General features: G+C 47.0%; 2 protein-coding genes across 2 annotated transcripts; both read right to left on the bottom strand.

Annotated features, from left to right (window-relative positions):
- Window positions 1–77: 77 nt before the first annotated feature.
- Window positions 78–8,861, bottom strand: eif3s6ip (eukaryotic translation initiation factor 3, subunit 6 interacting protein). Its single transcript, XM_060073980.1, has 15 exons — window positions 8,681–8,861; window positions 7,981–8,020; window positions 7,674–7,884; window positions 6,579–6,658; window positions 6,267–6,328; window positions 6,076–6,145; window positions 5,905–5,978; window positions 5,626–5,797; window positions 5,101–5,255; window positions 4,498–4,668; window positions 3,796–3,929; window positions 2,084–2,257; window positions 765–954; window positions 509–589; window positions 78–322 (listed from the first exon to the last, which is right to left on the bottom strand). Exons 1-15 carry the CDS (start codon window positions 8,711–8,713, stop codon window positions 185–187), a joined length of 1,785 nt encoding a protein of 594 aa, XP_059929963.1. The 5' UTR covers window positions 8,714–8,861; the 3' UTR covers window positions 78–184.
- Window positions 8,862–12,517: 3,656 nt separating this feature from the next.
- Window positions 12,518–17,970, bottom strand: habp2 (hyaluronan binding protein 2). The gene is made up of 13 exons (XM_060072615.1): window positions 17,751–17,970; window positions 17,285–17,453; window positions 17,037–17,135; window positions 16,795–16,905; window positions 16,563–16,679; window positions 16,372–16,482; window positions 15,777–15,948; window positions 15,555–15,652; window positions 14,574–15,033; window positions 13,921–14,063; window positions 13,631–13,765; window positions 13,267–13,412; window positions 12,518–12,946 (listed from the first exon to the last, which is right to left on the bottom strand). Exons 1-13 carry the CDS (start codon window positions 17,808–17,810, stop codon window positions 12,785–12,787), a joined length of 1,983 nt encoding a protein of 660 aa, XP_059928598.1. The 5' UTR covers window positions 17,811–17,970; the 3' UTR covers window positions 12,518–12,784.
- Between the last annotated feature and the right edge of the window lie 116 nt (window positions 17,971–18,086).

Genomic DNA, 18,086 nt, shown 5'->3' with positions numbered 1-18,086 from the left:
AACGTAAATACTCAGTGAATCGAGATTTTAGCGGGGTCGAACCGGGGTGAGAGTGGAAATAAATCAAGACAATTGAATACCAGCACACCTCTATATTTTATTGGTTTTCAACTGGGATAGAAAAGCGATTTATCAATCAGGCGTGGTGTTCTCCGTGGTGGTCTCTCCGAGGGTCTCTCTACCCTCACCGGGCCGTGGCGGTCCCGGCTATTGTGGCAGTGGCTGCGACTACGGCGACGGCGGCGGCGGCGGCGGCGGTAGCGGTGGTGGCAGCGGCCGTGGTGGTCCCACCGGCGGCCATCTTCTTCAGGGTCCTGTTCAACTGCAGAGAGAAGAGAAGGGAGACGTTAACCGCCATGCTGGCACCAACACATGGGAGGTTAACAGTACCAGTACAAGCACCAACACTAGGGAGGCTCACGGTACTGGTTTAGAGTAGAGTACCAGTAACAAAGTGTGGGAGGCTCATAGTGCTGCTTTAATGACCAGTACAAGTAGATCCACTTACTTCCTCAAACTTGTGGATCTGTCTGATGAAGAAGTCTCCATAGCGACGGGCGACCTTGGTGTCAGCGATGTGGATCATGTCCTGGAGGCCAACATCAAGGAGGGAAAAACAGTGTTAAACAGTGCATTCAAAAAACACACACAAGGTACTTAGAATAAGTACATTTGTCAGAAGAAAGAGAAACAACCATATATCGCTGTTGGCACTGTAAGGATGTTCATAGAGACAATTGCCCTGGCTGAACCCAAACACACACCTTGTCGATATAGAAGTCCACCTCGGAGGCAGACTGGAACTCTCCGTCCAGGGCGGAGATGCCGCTGGTCCACACCAGGTTCTTCATCTTGTGCTTGAAGACCAGCAGCTGGATGCGGAACTCCTGCTCCGACATGTCCAGGAAGCCCGCCAGCTTGGCCACTGGCATGGTGGTGTACAGCTTCAGGAAGCTGAGGCAAGCAAACACAAAAACTGTTATACATGGGTGTGGTTCACCACCCCACTATAACGCCAACCAGGGGCTCATGCAATTACAATTAGGGCATTTAGCAGACGCTTTTATCCAAAGCGACTTACATCGGTTAATACACACATTGACACACCGACGGCAGAGTCAACCATGCAAGGCGACAGCCAGCTCGTCAGGAGCAGTTAGGGTTAAGTGTCTTGCTCAGGGACACATCAACACTGAGGATCGAACTAGCTACCTTTCGGTTACAAGACAACTGCTCTACCTCCTGAGCTAAGCCGACCCCTCAGTGTCATTCAATGAATTCAGTAAACTGAATAAGAGTGAAGCGAGGAGGCCTGAGGTCTTAAAGTAACAGCTGTCCCCTGGCGGATAAATGGGACCATTTCGCAAACGAAAATTCAGGGTTGCATATTAAAACACCACGTTAATTTTGCACCGCAAGTGCCAATATCCCATTTGATTACAAGAGCCGATGGAAACGTTGAATGGCGACGCCACAGTTTAATGCCGACACCCCAGTCTGACGGCAACAGCCAAGTTTGACTGAAACACCACAATAATAATAATAATAATAATAATACATTTAATTTAGAGGCGCCTTTCAAGACACCCAAGGTCACCTTACAGAGCATATAGTCATCATTCAAAACTATGTAAAACAGACTAGGAATAAAAGGAAAACAGAGGTTAAACATGAAGAATAATAATAATTAATAACACTCAAAGACGCCTAAAGTGAAGGGGGGACCTCACTAACCACCACCAATATGTAGCACCCACTTGGGTGATGCACGGCAGCCAATCGGCGCCAGAACGCTCACTACACACCAGCTTGAGGTGGAGAGTTAGGGATGAGGTGGAGAGTGAGGGAATAGAACATTTAAACACTATCGACCATATTTAAACACTGTCGATCACATTTAAACAATATCGACCACATGTAAACACTATCGACCACATTTAAACACTATCGACCATATTTAAACACTATGGACCACATGTAAACCCTATCGACCACAGGTAAACACTATGGCCCACATTTAAACACTATAACAATCATCATAGCAGTGTTTGCACGTGTTGTGTGGGGATTCAGCGCCCCCTACCTGCGGATGGTGGACAGCTGGGCCTGCTGCTGGACCTCCTCAGCGAACACCTTGAGCTGCTGCTGGAAGGGCTCCTTGTGGTAGTTGGGGTGCACGTTGTCGTAGTTGGGCACCACCGGCGACAGGAACTTGGGGCAGGCGAAGCTGAACTGCTCCTCAAACACCTGCAGGTCTCTGGGGAGGACAAGGACAAAGGCGCCGTTAGAACACATTGTTCATGTTTTAGGATTCGAACACCGTCTTATTCAATGCCACCTACAGGTGAGGATGGGAAACACCAAAAACAATCAATATTATAGTAAGATACAATTTGTAATTAAAAGGAAGGCCACATAACAAACACTACAGAGTTATGCCGCATATGTTAACTGTTGGAGGTGGAAAGTCGTAATGGGAAACGCGTCTTCGGAAGACGGAACACACGGATGCTTGGACGCTAAATGACAAGAATACAAATATATTGCTAGAATGATAGGTTATAAATGTAAATGATCTAGTTCTGATTTTATTTTTGACAGTAAGGGAACCGACTTTACATCGCTGTCATCGTAAAAGAACCCTTCAATAAGAACAAGTGCCATTAGTAGTTATAATGCTAGATGCTGTGTCGGTATCGGCCGATACTCAAATTCAGGAATCAGAATCGGTATATGGTAGGGCTTTGACTTTTGCCCAAAAATCATATTCGAAGTTTGTTTCTTTATTAATATTAATATTCAAATATATTCTAATATTTATTAATAATATTTTGACCCTTTAAATGCCTTCAGTAAGACCTGGGCTGAATCCGAATACTTAGTACATACTATTTCTGTTCACCGTACTACACTTCACAGTGTAGTACGGTCTACGTAGAACGCCACTGAACGCTTCCGAACACCGCCGAAACTCCACCGGATGTTTGTAGATGACGCATCTCCCCTCAGATGCCGGCAAAATTACCTTGATAAGTTACCTGTTTTCCGTCTTGTCATCGTTGCTATTAAATTAAAAATGTATATTTTTACTTAATTACTTACTTTACTCTTTTACTCTTTTTAATGTCTCTTTTTTTCGCCGCTTTCTACAACGTCTTTCTAAGCCGCTGTTGGTAGTGTCGGGTCAGCCATCTCTTCTTCGTTCTTTACCAGACTCCGGTTGCATTGTGGGATAGCGTAGTGACCTACCGTTGTATACTGTGGCGGTAGTACACAATGCGTACTGAGCATTCGGACGCGCTATATTTGTGGCGTACTACAAAATGCATACTAGTATGAGTATTCGGATTCAGCCCTGGATTGGGCTTTGCGAGGTTTGTTTACCGGCGTTGCTATGGTTACCGGTCTTGCATGTTCCAACGGTTTATTAGGTTTCTAATAAATCGCTGTCTAATCAATACTTCATTCACTGCCTCTTCCGTGGTCATTACAATATTATGAATAGATTGCGTCAGGTTCTCCGACGTCTCTCCCTCTTGGCCTGCCCATAACAGGTTTGAATATTAAGGGCTGCCTAATATTCGTTAGAATTTTGATTTATGTTTTGATATTCTAATTATATTCGAATCACGAAGATCGGAGTCAAAGCCCTAGTATATGGAAAGAAAAAAAGATGGTATCGGAACATCTCTAAAGATACATCCACAGTAATATAGCGACAGACAAGCTATAGAGTTCAGACGAGGGCTGAAGACGTGATGGCTTCACCCCGTGTGTGATGAGTGGCCTCCTCACCCCTTCTGCATGCGCAGCATCTTGTCCCCGTACTTCTCCCTGAGCTGGGTGTGAATGCTCTCGTCGATTCGCATGGGGTACATGGTGAGGGCGATGGCCAGCAGGCCATGCATCTGCTCGTTCTGCTTGTTGATCTGAGGGGACGGACGGACAGCCATGTTCAGAATCATACAGACTCAAGAGACCCACAGGGAAGGAGCGTTTCAGGACATTTTGGGTATTTAAAAGATACAGTAACTGAGAAGCCAAACATCTCTGAACCGTACACTGGCATTTTGTTCTGCATTATTAAAGGGTTTTTATAGGTAACCCTATAAACATTTTACAAAGTATAAAGTCCAGAGTTAAAGGGGGGATGTTATGCTATCGAGTGTGATTAGCCATTACATGCCTATTCGTCATGCATCAAGGTGGACACGCCCAATTCTGATGTCACTAAAACGCAGGAAAGGGATGATTTTTAAACGGCTTGTAATGGATAATCACAATTAGTAGACGCTTTTATCCAAAGACATACAATAAATACATTTGTCAGAAGAAAGAGAAACAATAACATATCGCTGGCCGTCCAGTAAGGATGTTTTATACAACTAAGTGCCAAGCACTAACAATTGTTAGGCTACACTATCACCGTGTGACCTAATATCACCCCTTTAAATCCAAAAGCCTTGCTACCACGCAGCAGCAGTGGTAAACACTGACCATCTCGTATTTGTAAGTGGACCTCTGGAACATGTTCCTGGTCCTCTGGATGTACAGCAGAATGTTGGCGAACACGCGGATGGCGTCCTGGTACCTCCTCATCATCAGGTAGGCGAAGCCCACATAGTAGTAGGTGGTGATCTGGCACTCGGGCACACGCGAGTACATACTCTGGGGAGGAGAAACAGGAGATGAAACAATGGGGTCAGGGAGGCTGTGGGAGAGAACCCAGAGGAAGGAGGAAACCTTCACACTGCCGCTTATCCCTCAACATTTACATTACATTTAGCAGATGATTTTATTCAAAGCTACTAAGAATGAGTACATTTATCAGAAGAAAGACAATATATCGCTGTCGGTACAGTAAGGATGTTCATAGAAACAGCTGCCAAGCACTAACAATTGTTAGGTTAACCCATTCCCTTTAAACAACAAAGATAGCTAGGATAAGATACTGCATGATCCTAAGTACTATTTTTAAGTGCCAGGACGTACAGCATACAAAAAATGCGTAAGAGGGTGAGGGGGGGGGGGCGATAAGGGGGAGGCTGTGACCCGTATGGTAGATGGGTGAGGCCCTTCAGACAGGGGCTTGGGCTCTACCTTCTTGTTGAGCTCAATGTTCTCCAGGACCTTGATGGCCTGGTAGTAATCCCCCAGGAGGGAGTGGAGCCTCAGCAGCCCCACCAGGCTGAAGTAGCCCAGCATCTTGTAGAGGGAGTGGCGCCCGTACTCCCCGGCCACACTCTCTGGGTCACCTGTCCCCGGAAAACACACAAACATCAAGGTCACACTGAAGGAAAGGTGTACTGTCGTTGACTCCCAAATTGGGTTAACCATGGTTCAAATAATTCTAAATTAAGCATGCGCGTGCATGCGTGTGTGTTTGATTGTGTGAGTGACTGAGTGTGTGTGTTCAATGTAGTTTACATGATTGACAGCTGATCTTTGACAGACTCAAATATCACTGAAGGCAAGCTACCTTTACCTCCGCAATTCACTTTTTGAAAAGCTATGTCCTGACCCAACCTCTGCATTTATTCAATTCAAACATCAACAAAGATTTCCTATGAGCATCTCTATCTCAATGGAAATGACACACCAAGTATATTCCAGAGCGGTCTTTACCTCCACTGGTGTAGACCTCCAGCTGGCCGTTGATGTTACTCTTGTCCACCAGCGAGTGGAGAACGTTGAGGACGCTGTGGACGTTCCAGATCTTGGGGTTGCTCCTCAGGAACTCAATCTCTTCCTCTGACTTCTTGGCCGTCTTGCAGCGGTACTGGCTGAACGACTGGAACTGTTGAGAGAATGGAAACAGAGCGTTTCACAAAACTCCCGTGAAAAAACTAAATATAAAAAAATATATATATATTTGCAATAACAATAGTATAAAAAGAGGTATACCTGATAAATAAACTCATCGATGATGTCCCAAAGCCACTGGTTGGGAAGCTCCAGAGGGGCGGGGCCATCGGCATCTGCATGACACACACACCTTTAATTCACTGGAACCACATTATGAAACAACACTGCCATCGGTTCATGAACGGTATGGGAAAACCCATGTTAACTTACTCAAAATGTAGTTGAAGAGGTTGCAGTAATTGTAATATGACTCAAATCTCTGGTCCAGAGTGGGTCCGCCCTAGAGAAAAAGATAATTGATGCAGTGATGTTAGTTTACAGGCATGGTTCATGGATGTCCTCTCAATTTGAGCTACGGGTATCATACGAGGTGAGGTGAGTCGCTAAAAGTGGTCACTCACGCTGACTTTGGCGTAGATGTGTCTATAGTACAACTCCTTATACAGGATGATGAAGACGGCATCTGAAGGATGAGGTGGACAATTATTTAACAGTGCATTATTTAACAGACATCATTAACAGTGCTAGCTTTGAGTCACAAGCCTACACACATACTGTGAAGATACATTTAAAACCGATTTGGCTGAAGAGACTTCTTACGTAATCTTTTTCTGCATGCTTGCTGAAAGTTTTACTACTAAGGATTTCAACAAATAAGCCATTGGACATGAACAACATTCAATGTGTGCGATTATAAAGATTAATCTCGTCACCATTGCCCACGAGAGAAGCGATGGCCTCAGCTTCGGGCCAGGGGGAAGTCTTGAAGAAGCGATCCGTCAGCTTGTTCCAACTGGCGGGGTCGGGGAAAAGGTAGGAGATGAGTTAACCATCAGCATCAGAGAGCCTCAACGCTAGAGCTGTAGCGATGCGTCGATGACGTCGACGCATCAACGTCAAAAATTTGTCGACGTCAAATTTCTCCGTCGACAATTTTCGACGGAGAAATGGACGAAAGTCACAATCAAGGAAAATGTCCGCGCACGAAATCATCAAAGGTATGGAAATACTTCAAGTTAAGTCCTAAACGGAAAGGTGTTGTGATTTGCACTCTTTGCCAAATGGAGTTGGCATATCACAAGAGCACGACAGCAATGTTGGAGCATCTCAAACGAGAAAGTATCTTGTGCGCACGAGAAAGTATCTCATGAGCATGGGGAAACATCGTGCGCATATCACTGGCAGTGTGTGTGTGTGTGTGTGTGTGTGTGTGTGTGTGTGTGTGTGTGTGTGTCGTCAGCGAGTAGGTGGACGAGCGAGGAGAGCGAGCGATAGCGTGCGTGTCAGTCTAGTGAAGTCATGAACGAGTCCGGTTGTGTGTAAGAATAAAATACCCAGCCTGTCAAGAATCGGTGGCCGCTTCATTCCATCATATTCCGACCTATAAGCAGACTCACTGTCGGTCAAAGTGAAGGGTCATGCCCCCGAGAGCGCATCGGACCTGGAGGGAACGTATCACCTGTGCTCCTCGGTCTGGGAGCCGACAGCAGGAAAGATGTAACTAACCATCTCGTAGTTGGAGGCGGAGCGCAAGAGAGTATGCGCACACATTATTTTCATGTCCCTTTACGGGTTCCGTATTAAATAAAGTATATTATTAAGAATTTTTTGGTATTTATTTGAGATACATTATGGTTTTTATTAATCGAGCAACAGAAAAAAAAAACAACGTCCAATTGGTCATTAGATTAGTCGACTAATCGCCCGATTAATCGTTTGATAAATAATCGTTTACCCCCAGCCTTACTCAACACTGATGATAAGACAATCAGCCATGATTCCAGGAAAGATGTTTAATGGGTATATACCTGTTCTCATAGACATCTTGTATCTCGTAGATCTTCTGCTCGATGCTCTCACTGGACACGCGGTTGGCCTGAAGCTCGTACACCTTCTGATCGATGAGGTCTGTGGTGGTTTTGTGGAAATACTGGAGGAAGTTCTTGATCACCTCGGGGATGACGCTGTAGGTCTGTTGCTCGTACTGCCTCTCATAAGCCAGATCTGCTTTAGGGTCCCCTGCAATGGAAACGTAGTCCGACCATAAGTATAACGTGCCACAAAATAAAAACTTGCTTTTGGGTACTCAATTAAGTTGAGAATGTGTTTACTGACCTGTGTGAGTACCCTGTGTGTCGTAGTCATAGGGGTCGTACTGTAGACAAATAAAACAGGCTGTAATTAGACAATGATCTGTCAAATTAATAAACCACCATCCCTTGGATATTCTATTTCTATTGCATTCTGGTCTAGCTTACTTGGGCTCTCATTGTTTACACAAATGGCCCTTAAACGAGTCACTCATACGATTAAACACAACAGGGCTGCTTGTGGCTCGGGAGGTAGAGCGGGTTGGCTGGTAACAGGAAGGTTACTAGTTCAATCCCAGCTCCCCCTGGCGTGTCGAGGTGTCCCTGTGCAGGACACCTCACCCTATTACTGCTCCCGACGAGCTGGCCGTAGCCTTGCATGGTTGACACCGCCTTCGGTGTGTGAACGTGCGCATGAATGGGTGAATGTCAATCAATAATTGTAAAGCGCTTTGAGTGGCCACTCGTTAGAAAAGCCCTGTATAATTGCATTCCATTAACATTTAACGAACAGGATTTGAAAAGATGTACTATATTCCCATCAGCTCAAAGACCGTTCATCATCCTCACAGAACGTTTATCCTCACACCCTCACAGACCGTATGCTAGCTACTGTATTATGCTCTGGTGGCTAGGCTAACGAGCTAGCTATCAAGTCTATCGTTTTTATCCACCTAAACGGTGATCCGTGTCCGTATATTAAACGAATGAAAAAATAGATATACCGCAGGGGTCTCTTCCTCGTCGTGGTAGGACATGATGACTCTATTACTCCAGTATTGTCCAGATGATCGGTGTCAACGGTGAGGAGAATAACCACGCAACTAGCGCCGGGCGACTGAAAGGAACCGGAAAGAGGCTGTGGCTCGGATGAGTTTACACCAGAGTGTTGCATTGTGGGATCGTAGCATGCCTCGAATGCCGCCAGCAGCGCCGACCTGTGGTCCATGCAGTGTTGCCATATTGGGCCAGATTTCCCGCCCAATCTGGCAACACGCTGCAGCCAGTAGGCGTCATCTGAAGTAAGACAATGCATCTTATGAAGTACATTAAAGATGGGTGTCAATCTTATTCATAAGTGGAATCAGACACACACACACGCGCGCGCACCCACACAAACACATATATGTTTTTATTTTTTATTTTTTATATATATATATATATATATATACATACAGACACAACCATTACTGTGCGAAATGTTTGTAGTTTACTTCAAAATGGTGAAGGAGGTTAGGGTTACAAATGAATTGCCATCCATCTTTAATAAACGTTGAACATTTACAAAACTATAATGTCATTCATAATTCATTGGATTATTCCCAGTGGTGGCTCATAGTCAGTAGCTGATGTGGGCATATGTTTTTGAATTGTACAAATATTTAAGCTTTGACCGACTAGGACCTTCCCAGAAGGTTTAATAACCAACTACGTTTATGTTTACTCATTCTTCAAACATTTTCAGCCATCATCTTTCTTCCTAAATTCCTAAATTGTAAGGTGGAGCTAAAACGCAACCCCCCGGTCATCTTTAGTAACACGATACTGAGGGCACGTGAGTCGTAGTGTTGTGCTTAGTGAAACAAACCCATCAGTTATTCATGAGCCGGCCAGCCAGCAGCACAACAAACAAACAGGACCTGGGGAAGCAGCTCCAAGCAGAGCCATGGGGACAGTGGAGATCTCCCTCAAGTGTCCTATCTGCCAGGACCTCTTCATGGACCCTGTGTCGCTCCCCTGCGCCCACAACTTCTGCCTCACCTGCATCCGGGCGGTGTGGAACACAGATGTGTCCGAGGAGGGGCCATTTTTCTGCCCAGAGTGTCAGATCATCTTCCCCTCCAGGGTCCCTCTGGAGGTTAACACAGACCTGCAGAGCCAGGTGAAGGACCAGGCCTGCAACGGCTGCAACCAAGGCAGCAGTGAATCAAACAGGAGCCGGTAGGTTACAAAGCGAAACCCCCGTTACAAAACTGTCAAACCGGTGGATGTTTCTGTGTCAAATAAAATCAAAAGTGTGTGAGAGGAACGGTCATGTAGTGGGAACAAAAGAAAGCATTGCATCTGTGTTTCATAACGAAGTCTCTCTCACAGTCCACAGGCCTGTAACGGCACCGCGACGGTGAGCCAGCCGCATGGACCGCCCGGCGGATCGGCGCCACCGTCTCCGCCCATCGGCTGTGACCACTGCATCGAGGCGGCGGGGTCGGTCGCCGTGAGCACCTGCCTCACCTGCGACGCCTCGCTGTGCCGCGCGCACGCTCTGCTGCACCAGCAGAGGGCAGCACTGCGGGAGCACACCGTGGTGGGCGTGACGGGGGACCCCATGTCCCTGAAGTGCAGGGAGCACCGTTCGGAGCTGAAGCTCTTCTGCATGCAGGACCGCGTCCCTGTGTGCTGTCTGTGCGTCCTGGTCGGCTCGCACAAGAACCACCGAGCCGTCCAGCTCCAGGAGGCCTGCTCGGACCTGAAGGTGAGGCCAGGATCACCGTAAAGGGGGTTCTTTTTTAGCACCAGGTGTGATGTGGATAAGCCATTACAAGTCATTACAACTCGACAAAATCGAACCCTATAGTGACATTATAGGCCTACCAGTTGGTCAGTCCTTCAGGTAGCCTTCTTGGTTTCTCAGTGGACTCTGGACATATGTGCTGTCACCAAAGGGTCTATTTTAAAATGGCTTGTAATGGCTTATCCCTTTTTTGACTGGCGACTGATTTAAATTCTGCTGCATCTTTTTTCTTAGAACATGCTTGAGGCCACTATGAGTCAACTGCTGGAGAGGAAAAGTGAAGCAGAGCATGCTATCAAGGACTTGGAGATGCTGTACACACAGACAATGGTACAATGGTACAATGCATGCAACGTTGAAGACAAAATACCAACCCCCTGATTCCACACGGTCCAAATCATCACTGTCGTTGTTTTGTTGTTTGTTTGTTTGTATGTTTGTTTGTCAGGATTCGGCTGCAGATTTCCGGGAGAGAATCTCGGACAAGTACGGCAGGATCCGAGCCGTCTTGGACGGAGACGAGCGACTCATGATGCAGATCATCGACGCGGAGGAGAGATACACCACGGAGTGGCTGGAGACACAGAGGGTCGCCATGGAGACCCTGATCCAAGAGGCCGACGGCCTCCGGGCCCAGAGCAGACAGCTGCTGCAGGAAACCAACAACCTGACCTTTCTACAGGTGGACCATAACTCCTGGAACATCTGTTTTCGAGCTTATTGTACTATGCTTTTTTCATCGGGATCTTCCACTGATCTTCCACTGCCGAGCTAATGACAAAACGTTTTCTGTTTGTTTTTAACAGCGGATCACAGCACAAGCTCTAGGGTGAGTGTATTTCGTTCAGGCTTCTCTCTCCATCACCTCAACCCTGCAACTTTTGTTTACAGCTCATCGGATTGTCACTGATGTATATGGTGTATCTTGTCGTCGTAGCAACCCTCTGGATCTGCCACCCATCCAGGGCGTGGACGGATACCTGTGTGACCCCCAGAGGATGAGGACGGCGGAGAGGCTGGTTGATGACCTCTCGGTGGCTTTGTCCCCACACTTCCCTCGCTTGTGGTCCCGTTAGTATCGCCCTCAAATCCCGATCACCGCTCCATGTCCCCTGGCTCACCTGTGTACACCCGCCCATAGCGGCGGTGGTGTCAGCATTTGTCTCATCTGCAGGTCTGTGTTCCCCCTCTTTGGACGTGGAGACGGCCCATCCCAGACTGGAGGTGTCCCAGGACAGGAAACAGGTGTTCTGGCGCAGACAACCTCCCCATGAGACCCAGAATGCTCTCACGCCTTACGACTGCATGTACAGCGTGTTGGCCCAGGAGGGATTCACAGCCGGCCGGCACTACTGGGAGGTCATCATCCAGGACAAACCCTATTGGCTGATTGGTGCGACCACGGGGCCGGCCAGTAAGCAGGACGAGGCCTCCCTCGCGGGTGTGAAGGGAGACATGTTGTCATGGTGCATCTACCACGGAGATGGGAAGTACCTGTCGTGCCACGATAACCTTGAAAAGCCGCTGTCGGTTCCAGGGAAGACGCTCCGAAAGCTGGGCGTTTTGGCCGACCTCCAGCAGGGGGAGCTGTCCTTCTACGATGCCGACATGCTGGCTCTGCTGGAGAGTTACCGCGTGGAGGGCACAGAGGCGCTCTTCCCCGTGTTCAACCCTTGTATCAACGTGAACGGGGTCAACCGCCAGCCCCTCAGCCTGTTTTGCCTCGGAGACGCCAGTGACCGGAACGTATACGCAGATGAGAATGAAGGCTGAGGAACTTGTTCAATGTGACCGTTTCGGATGTTATAAGGGGTGGTTCAACTACCACCATTTTAATCGACAACACTGAGACAACACTAAGTCCTATTGATCTATTCACCATGCTCTATAGACCAATTGCATGTTCATAGGTTACTTGATACCCTATTGTTCATTGTGTGTCACTGAAATGTTCTATGTTGCAAATGTCTGACTTCTATTGTTGTTGTATTTACAACTTTCAGATGGCTTTTATTAAACAAAACATGTTTACCCCAAAAATAGACGCTGGTTCTTTTCTCAGGGAAGGTTTATTTCAAAATGCAACTCTTTATATCCCATTTATATTTTGTGCTGAGTGAAGTCAATTCACCTGACACCTTTCCATAGACCCACTGGCTTATAGAAGTGTCTTATCAGGGTTCTTTACATTCAAACACACACAACCACAAGGCCTTTAGAAACAAAATACAAAATACATCTTAGCCATAAAAGACCGGAAATACAGAGTTCAGGCTAAGTTCACATTCCAACCCATGTGCCGCTTGGCTTTTTTCGCCTACGCGGTTTGTGTCTTTGACTTGATCCAGTCCAGGTAGTCTGTAACCCGTGTGTAGACCCCTGGTTTGTTTGCACGGCCACATTGGTCCCCCCAGCTCACCAGACCGTAGATTACCTGGACCTGGTGCTGCTCACATGTCAACGGTCCACCAGAATCACCCTGAGAGCATGGAGGAGACATCTAATTTATTAACTATAATTATAATACTAACTATTCGTTAACTATCTACTGAAGGTGTGGGGTTACTCTTCAGAAGATGTCTTAATCCATAATTACGCAATGGGAATTTTTAGATATATGTTAGTTTGGGAGCAAGTAGGGGTTAGCACAAAGATGCCTACAGATATTTGGGATGGAGGCCAGAATCTTTAGGCTGGGAGTCTAACCCCAAACAACTCCCAAACTGCCCTGAAGGGCGCACACACATGCACACGCACATACACATGCACTAGACTTTAGTATCATAGCTGCCGACTCACCTGACACGAGTCCACGCCTCCCTGCAGGTAGCCAGCGCAGAACATGCTGGGGCCCACAGATGAGCTATATACTGTAGGGCTGGAGCACTTCTCCTGGTTGATGAGGAGTACTTTGGCATCCAGAAGGTGGTCAGAACCATATTTCGCTGCAACCAAGGCAGTCGTGAATCAAATAGGAGCAAGTAGGTCACAAAGCGAAACCCATTCTACAAAACTGTCAAAACGGTTTAAGTTTCGGTGTCAAATCAAATCAAAAGTTCCAGGTTTTTGATTTTTTTGGAATTGTTAATTTGGATATTGAAGGGAACGTGTTGGGAACAATAGAAAGCATTGCATCTGAATTGTATAACAAAGTCCCTCTCACAGTCCTCTGTGGCACCCCATCCAGAAATAGTGCACTCTGAGCCGTCCGGCATTGTGACATCAGGCATACAGGCGGTCCTCACAAACTGGGTCTCCTCAGCGCAAGAGCCGTTCACGCCCTTCAGCCTCAACAGAGCTGCAAGAGAATTCCCCACGTAATGTGAAACCGCGGATATTCATCACCTGTACTTTTTGCAAGTCGTTATGGATAAAACCGCATGCTAAATGCTCTAAATGTAATGGAAATGTAAACAGGGAGTTTGATCTGAAAGAAAAGCGTCATAGGGTCACCTATGTCGTTTTCGACAGCCGAAGGTGTTTCTCTGTAGTTCTCGTGGATGATGGCCTCCTCCACCTGCAGGGTTTGCTCCGTGGACTCCTCCATCCCCAGGGACACTGTACCCAATACCGCTTCCATATCGTGCTTCTTGTCGCTAGTGGCAGTCATCAAGACGATTAAAAAACATGCTTACATGTAGAGTTGTTCTGATACCGATACCAGTATCAGGAAATTCCTCTGATACTGCCTAAAATGCAGTATTGGGTATCGGTGATTCACGTCATTCCTCATTTACTATACAGGTTCAGAACATCACAAACACTACGGCGTTATGCGGCGGTCGTTAACGGTCAGATTTGGACATTCAGAAGGGGAAACACGTCATCTAAGAGCTACGTGTGTTCGAGTTAATAAGGAAAAACATGGATGCTCACACTTAACTGGAAGAATACAAATGTATCAAAAAAAAAATGTTGACAGCAAGTGAACAGACTAAACATTGCTGTCATCGTAAAATAACCCTTCAATAAGAACAAGTCCTATTAGTAGTTGCAATGCTGCCAGATGCTGTATCGGTATATACTTGGTCTCGGCCGATACTCAAGTTCAGGTATCGAAATCGGTATCGTGAAGGAGAAAATGTTATCGGAATATCGCTACTTACATGCAGTGGCCGGCGGTCAGAACCCAGCAGCTCTCGATCAGAACCCCTCCACACGAGTGTCGGAAGGGCAGGGCACTGCCTTTGGGTCTGACTTGCAGAGACACCTGCCAGGGTAGGGCCCCGGGGATGGCCTTCAGACCGCCGTAGATGCGCTGGATGGACTTCTTGGGCTGTGCTATGCCACAGGTGGAGAACTGTCCAGGCTCTGCCGCGGCGCTGAGGGTAGGCTGAAGGACGGGTCCTTTGGTAGTTGAAAGGATCGTAGCGGGCTCAGCAGAAGGGGCACTCGTCGGGACCTCAGGCTTGGTGGGCCCAGGCTTGGTGGGTCCAGGCTTGGTGGGCCCAGGCTTGGTGGGCCCAGGCTTGGTGGGTCCAGGCTTGGTGGGCCCAGGCTTGGTGGGCCCAGGAACGCCTCCGGTGGGCATCGGATCAGTCGGGAGGGCGTCAGTAGGGGGTACGACTACGACAGAAAGAACACACATGGGGAATGACATATTTGGAAGTTGGAAGCATGATTTGGAAGGATTATTTTGATAAATTCCCAGAATGCATTGGGGGAAAGGGTAAGGGTTGGGGTTAGGATTACTTCATCCCTAACCTTGGAAAAATATTTTAAAATCTCTCTCATGTTCTACTCTGAGATATTCATTATTAAAAAGCATTGCAAAACCATCAATGACAATTCGTGGATTGGGGGTGCTAGTCAAAATGTCTACAGGTAGTTGGAAGTTGGTAGTTGGAAGTGCTTTTAATTTGTAAGTGGTCTTTTCGCCACCAGGGTCATTAAGTTGGAAGTAGGTTCAAAACAGTGTTGTGGTTGTTGTTGTTGTTGTTGTTGTTGTTGTTGTTGTTGTTGTTGTTGTTGTTGTTGTTGTTGTTGTTGTTGTTGTTGTTGTTGTTGTTGTTGTTGTTGTTGTTGTTGTTGTTGTTGTTGTTGTTGTTGTTGTTGTTGTTGTGGAGGAGTGGGGCCCGCAGACCTACCTGTGGGTTCGGCACACTGCTCTACGTCGCAGTAGTCCCACCGTAGCTTGCGGCCCTTGCGGATGAAACACCAAGGCTTGGTGTCACCGTCTGGGTTTCTGGGGAGGTTCGACATGTGTGAGGCAACATTACCTGGTGGGACCTCTGCTCCCACTCCACGGCTACAAAGTGCATGTTTGCGATCCGCCCTGCTGTGGTTATTTTCCTGGTATCGAAGCTGACCTGCAGAAGTTGTGTGGGCCCAAGCCGTCTGTGTCCTCCAGGTCGCTGAAGGGGTTGGCGCCGTTCTCCAGGATGAAGTGGGAGTTCCAGTAGAGACACTCGTCCCCGTCCTCCGTCTCGGTCACGTTGCCGCGGTAATCCTCGCCGTCGCCCTCGTAGCAGTCATCGGGGTCTGGAGTCATGTTATAGTATGATTATGACGCCACAAAAACCAAATGCATGCACACGCACAAACACACACACACACACACACACACACACACACACACACACACACACACACACAGAGGCATGCAGGCATGCACATGCAGACACATACAAACATACACAAAGACATACACATACAGACACATACAAACACACATACGTGCGAAGGCATATGAATGCCTTCACATACACACACACAAACATAGGTAGGCATTCACATGAACAAACACACACACACACACACACACAAACACACACACACACACACACACACACACACACACACACACACACACACATACAGATACACTCTCCTTGTCAGAGTATGAGCCACATGGAGGAATATGCAGTGCAGTAAAAATACCTCCTTGCAGGATTCAGTATTTACCGACTTGGCAGAAGCGGCCTCTGTAGTCTGGCATGCACATGCAGTCGAAGTCCGTCCCGTCCTGAACGCATGTGCCGTTGAATTTACACGGGTTGGGGTTGCACAGGGAAACTAGGAGAAGAAAAGAGAAAACATTGAAGGCAAGAAGGCGGTTTGGATCACACTAGCAGCTGATAGAGGATAAGCCTTACCTGTCCTACAGAGGGGAGGCTGGAAGGGCTGCTTGCATTTGCACTCGTAGAACGGGGGACTGGAGGTAAGCCCGCACTCCCCGCGTCCACAGGTCCACTTCTTGCAGATCCTTCGAGCTGTTGGCATCATTAAGAACAAAAAAATTATGAAGGCCTATGGATACAACATCATCAAATGATCAGCTAAGAGCTATTTCTATTTTGCATGTGTGTGTTTTAATTGTGGACTAACCTCTTTCACACCTCTTGCCTTTGAAGGGTTTGGGACAGTCACATTTGAACCTCCGTTTTCCCTTCACCTCACAGACGCCGCCGTTTTTGCACGGGTTAGGGTCGCATTTACCTTGGATACGGACGAGACAGAGGTGAGGAGACGAGAGGTTCACAGGAGCCATTTGTATGTTATATCAGATATGGATTATCAGACACGATCCGGTCATTTATGGATCTGCCACCAATGGCTCCCCGCCTCACCTTCTGGCTCTTGAAGTTCAAAGAGCCAGTCAGAAATATCTCTTTCCTCTTCGTCTTCTTCATCTTCTTCCAAGACATCCCTGACCTCGAAGAAAAGGTCTAACACATGTTGCTTGTGTTTAGACGTGCGATATTTGCTTGCGGCTCAGTGGCTTTCGCACATTTATCGAAGCAACAGAGAGAACACATCTTCTTTATATCACTGCAGTTCATACTAACCGGTGCAAAGCAAGAATGAAAGCCAATACCTTCCAAAAGCTCTGTAACCCCTGTGTACTTCTTTGCATGTTTGCCGTGGTGTTTGCCGCCGTGTCCACGTCCACGTCCGTGCCCGTGCCCGTGCCCGTGCCCATGTCCGTGTCCGTGTTCGGCCTCCTTTCCCTCTCCGTGTCCGTGTCCGGGACCGTGTTTTCTCGGCTAAATAAAGAAAAATGCAAGTATATCACATTGTTATCATGCAGCATGTGTTATGCATTAAACATCTTGCATAATGCTTATCTATCTTTTCTTTTTTTTTCAAGTAGGCCCCTACAATAAAACAAAAGACAGGACATCCATTCAAGCTTAATACTAAGCTTTTTTTTTATTGAAGATAACACTTATTGTCAAACACAGGGACGAGCAATCCAATTCAATAGGATTCAACACCGGTGTTCACTGGTTTCCAGGTCAGTGCGTGACCAAAAGCACCAAAGCGTATGTCATGATACACACCTGAGCAGGTAGAATGAGCACCACTAGGAAGAGGAGACACAACAGGATCCCCAGCTTCATGATGGCAGTAGATCCAGAACGTGTATGACAGTTGAACGATCAAAGGACAAGCGTCTGGTAGGTCCTCCGAGGCTTACACTGTCAGTCGTTCGGCAGACATTTATGTCATTTAAGCGGTCGCTTTTTACAAGACAAACATTTGCACAGGGACACTAACCTTTGAATGGTGGACGGTTGTATCTATGGCTGATGCTGAGTCGGTTGTATTGATTTTTCACTTTTAGTGGAAGAGGTTTATCTTTATTTTCCTCTTATTTTATTTGATAAAATAGAAAC

Source organism: Gadus macrocephalus, chromosome 15 (assembly GCF_031168955.1).
Source record: "Gadus macrocephalus chromosome 15, ASM3116895v1".
Classification (NCBI taxonomy): Eukaryota; Metazoa; Chordata; class Actinopteri; order Gadiformes; family Gadidae; genus Gadus; species Gadus macrocephalus.
The sequence above is the reverse complement of the archived record's forward strand: the minus strand, read 5'-3'. Positions and strand labels throughout refer to the sequence as shown.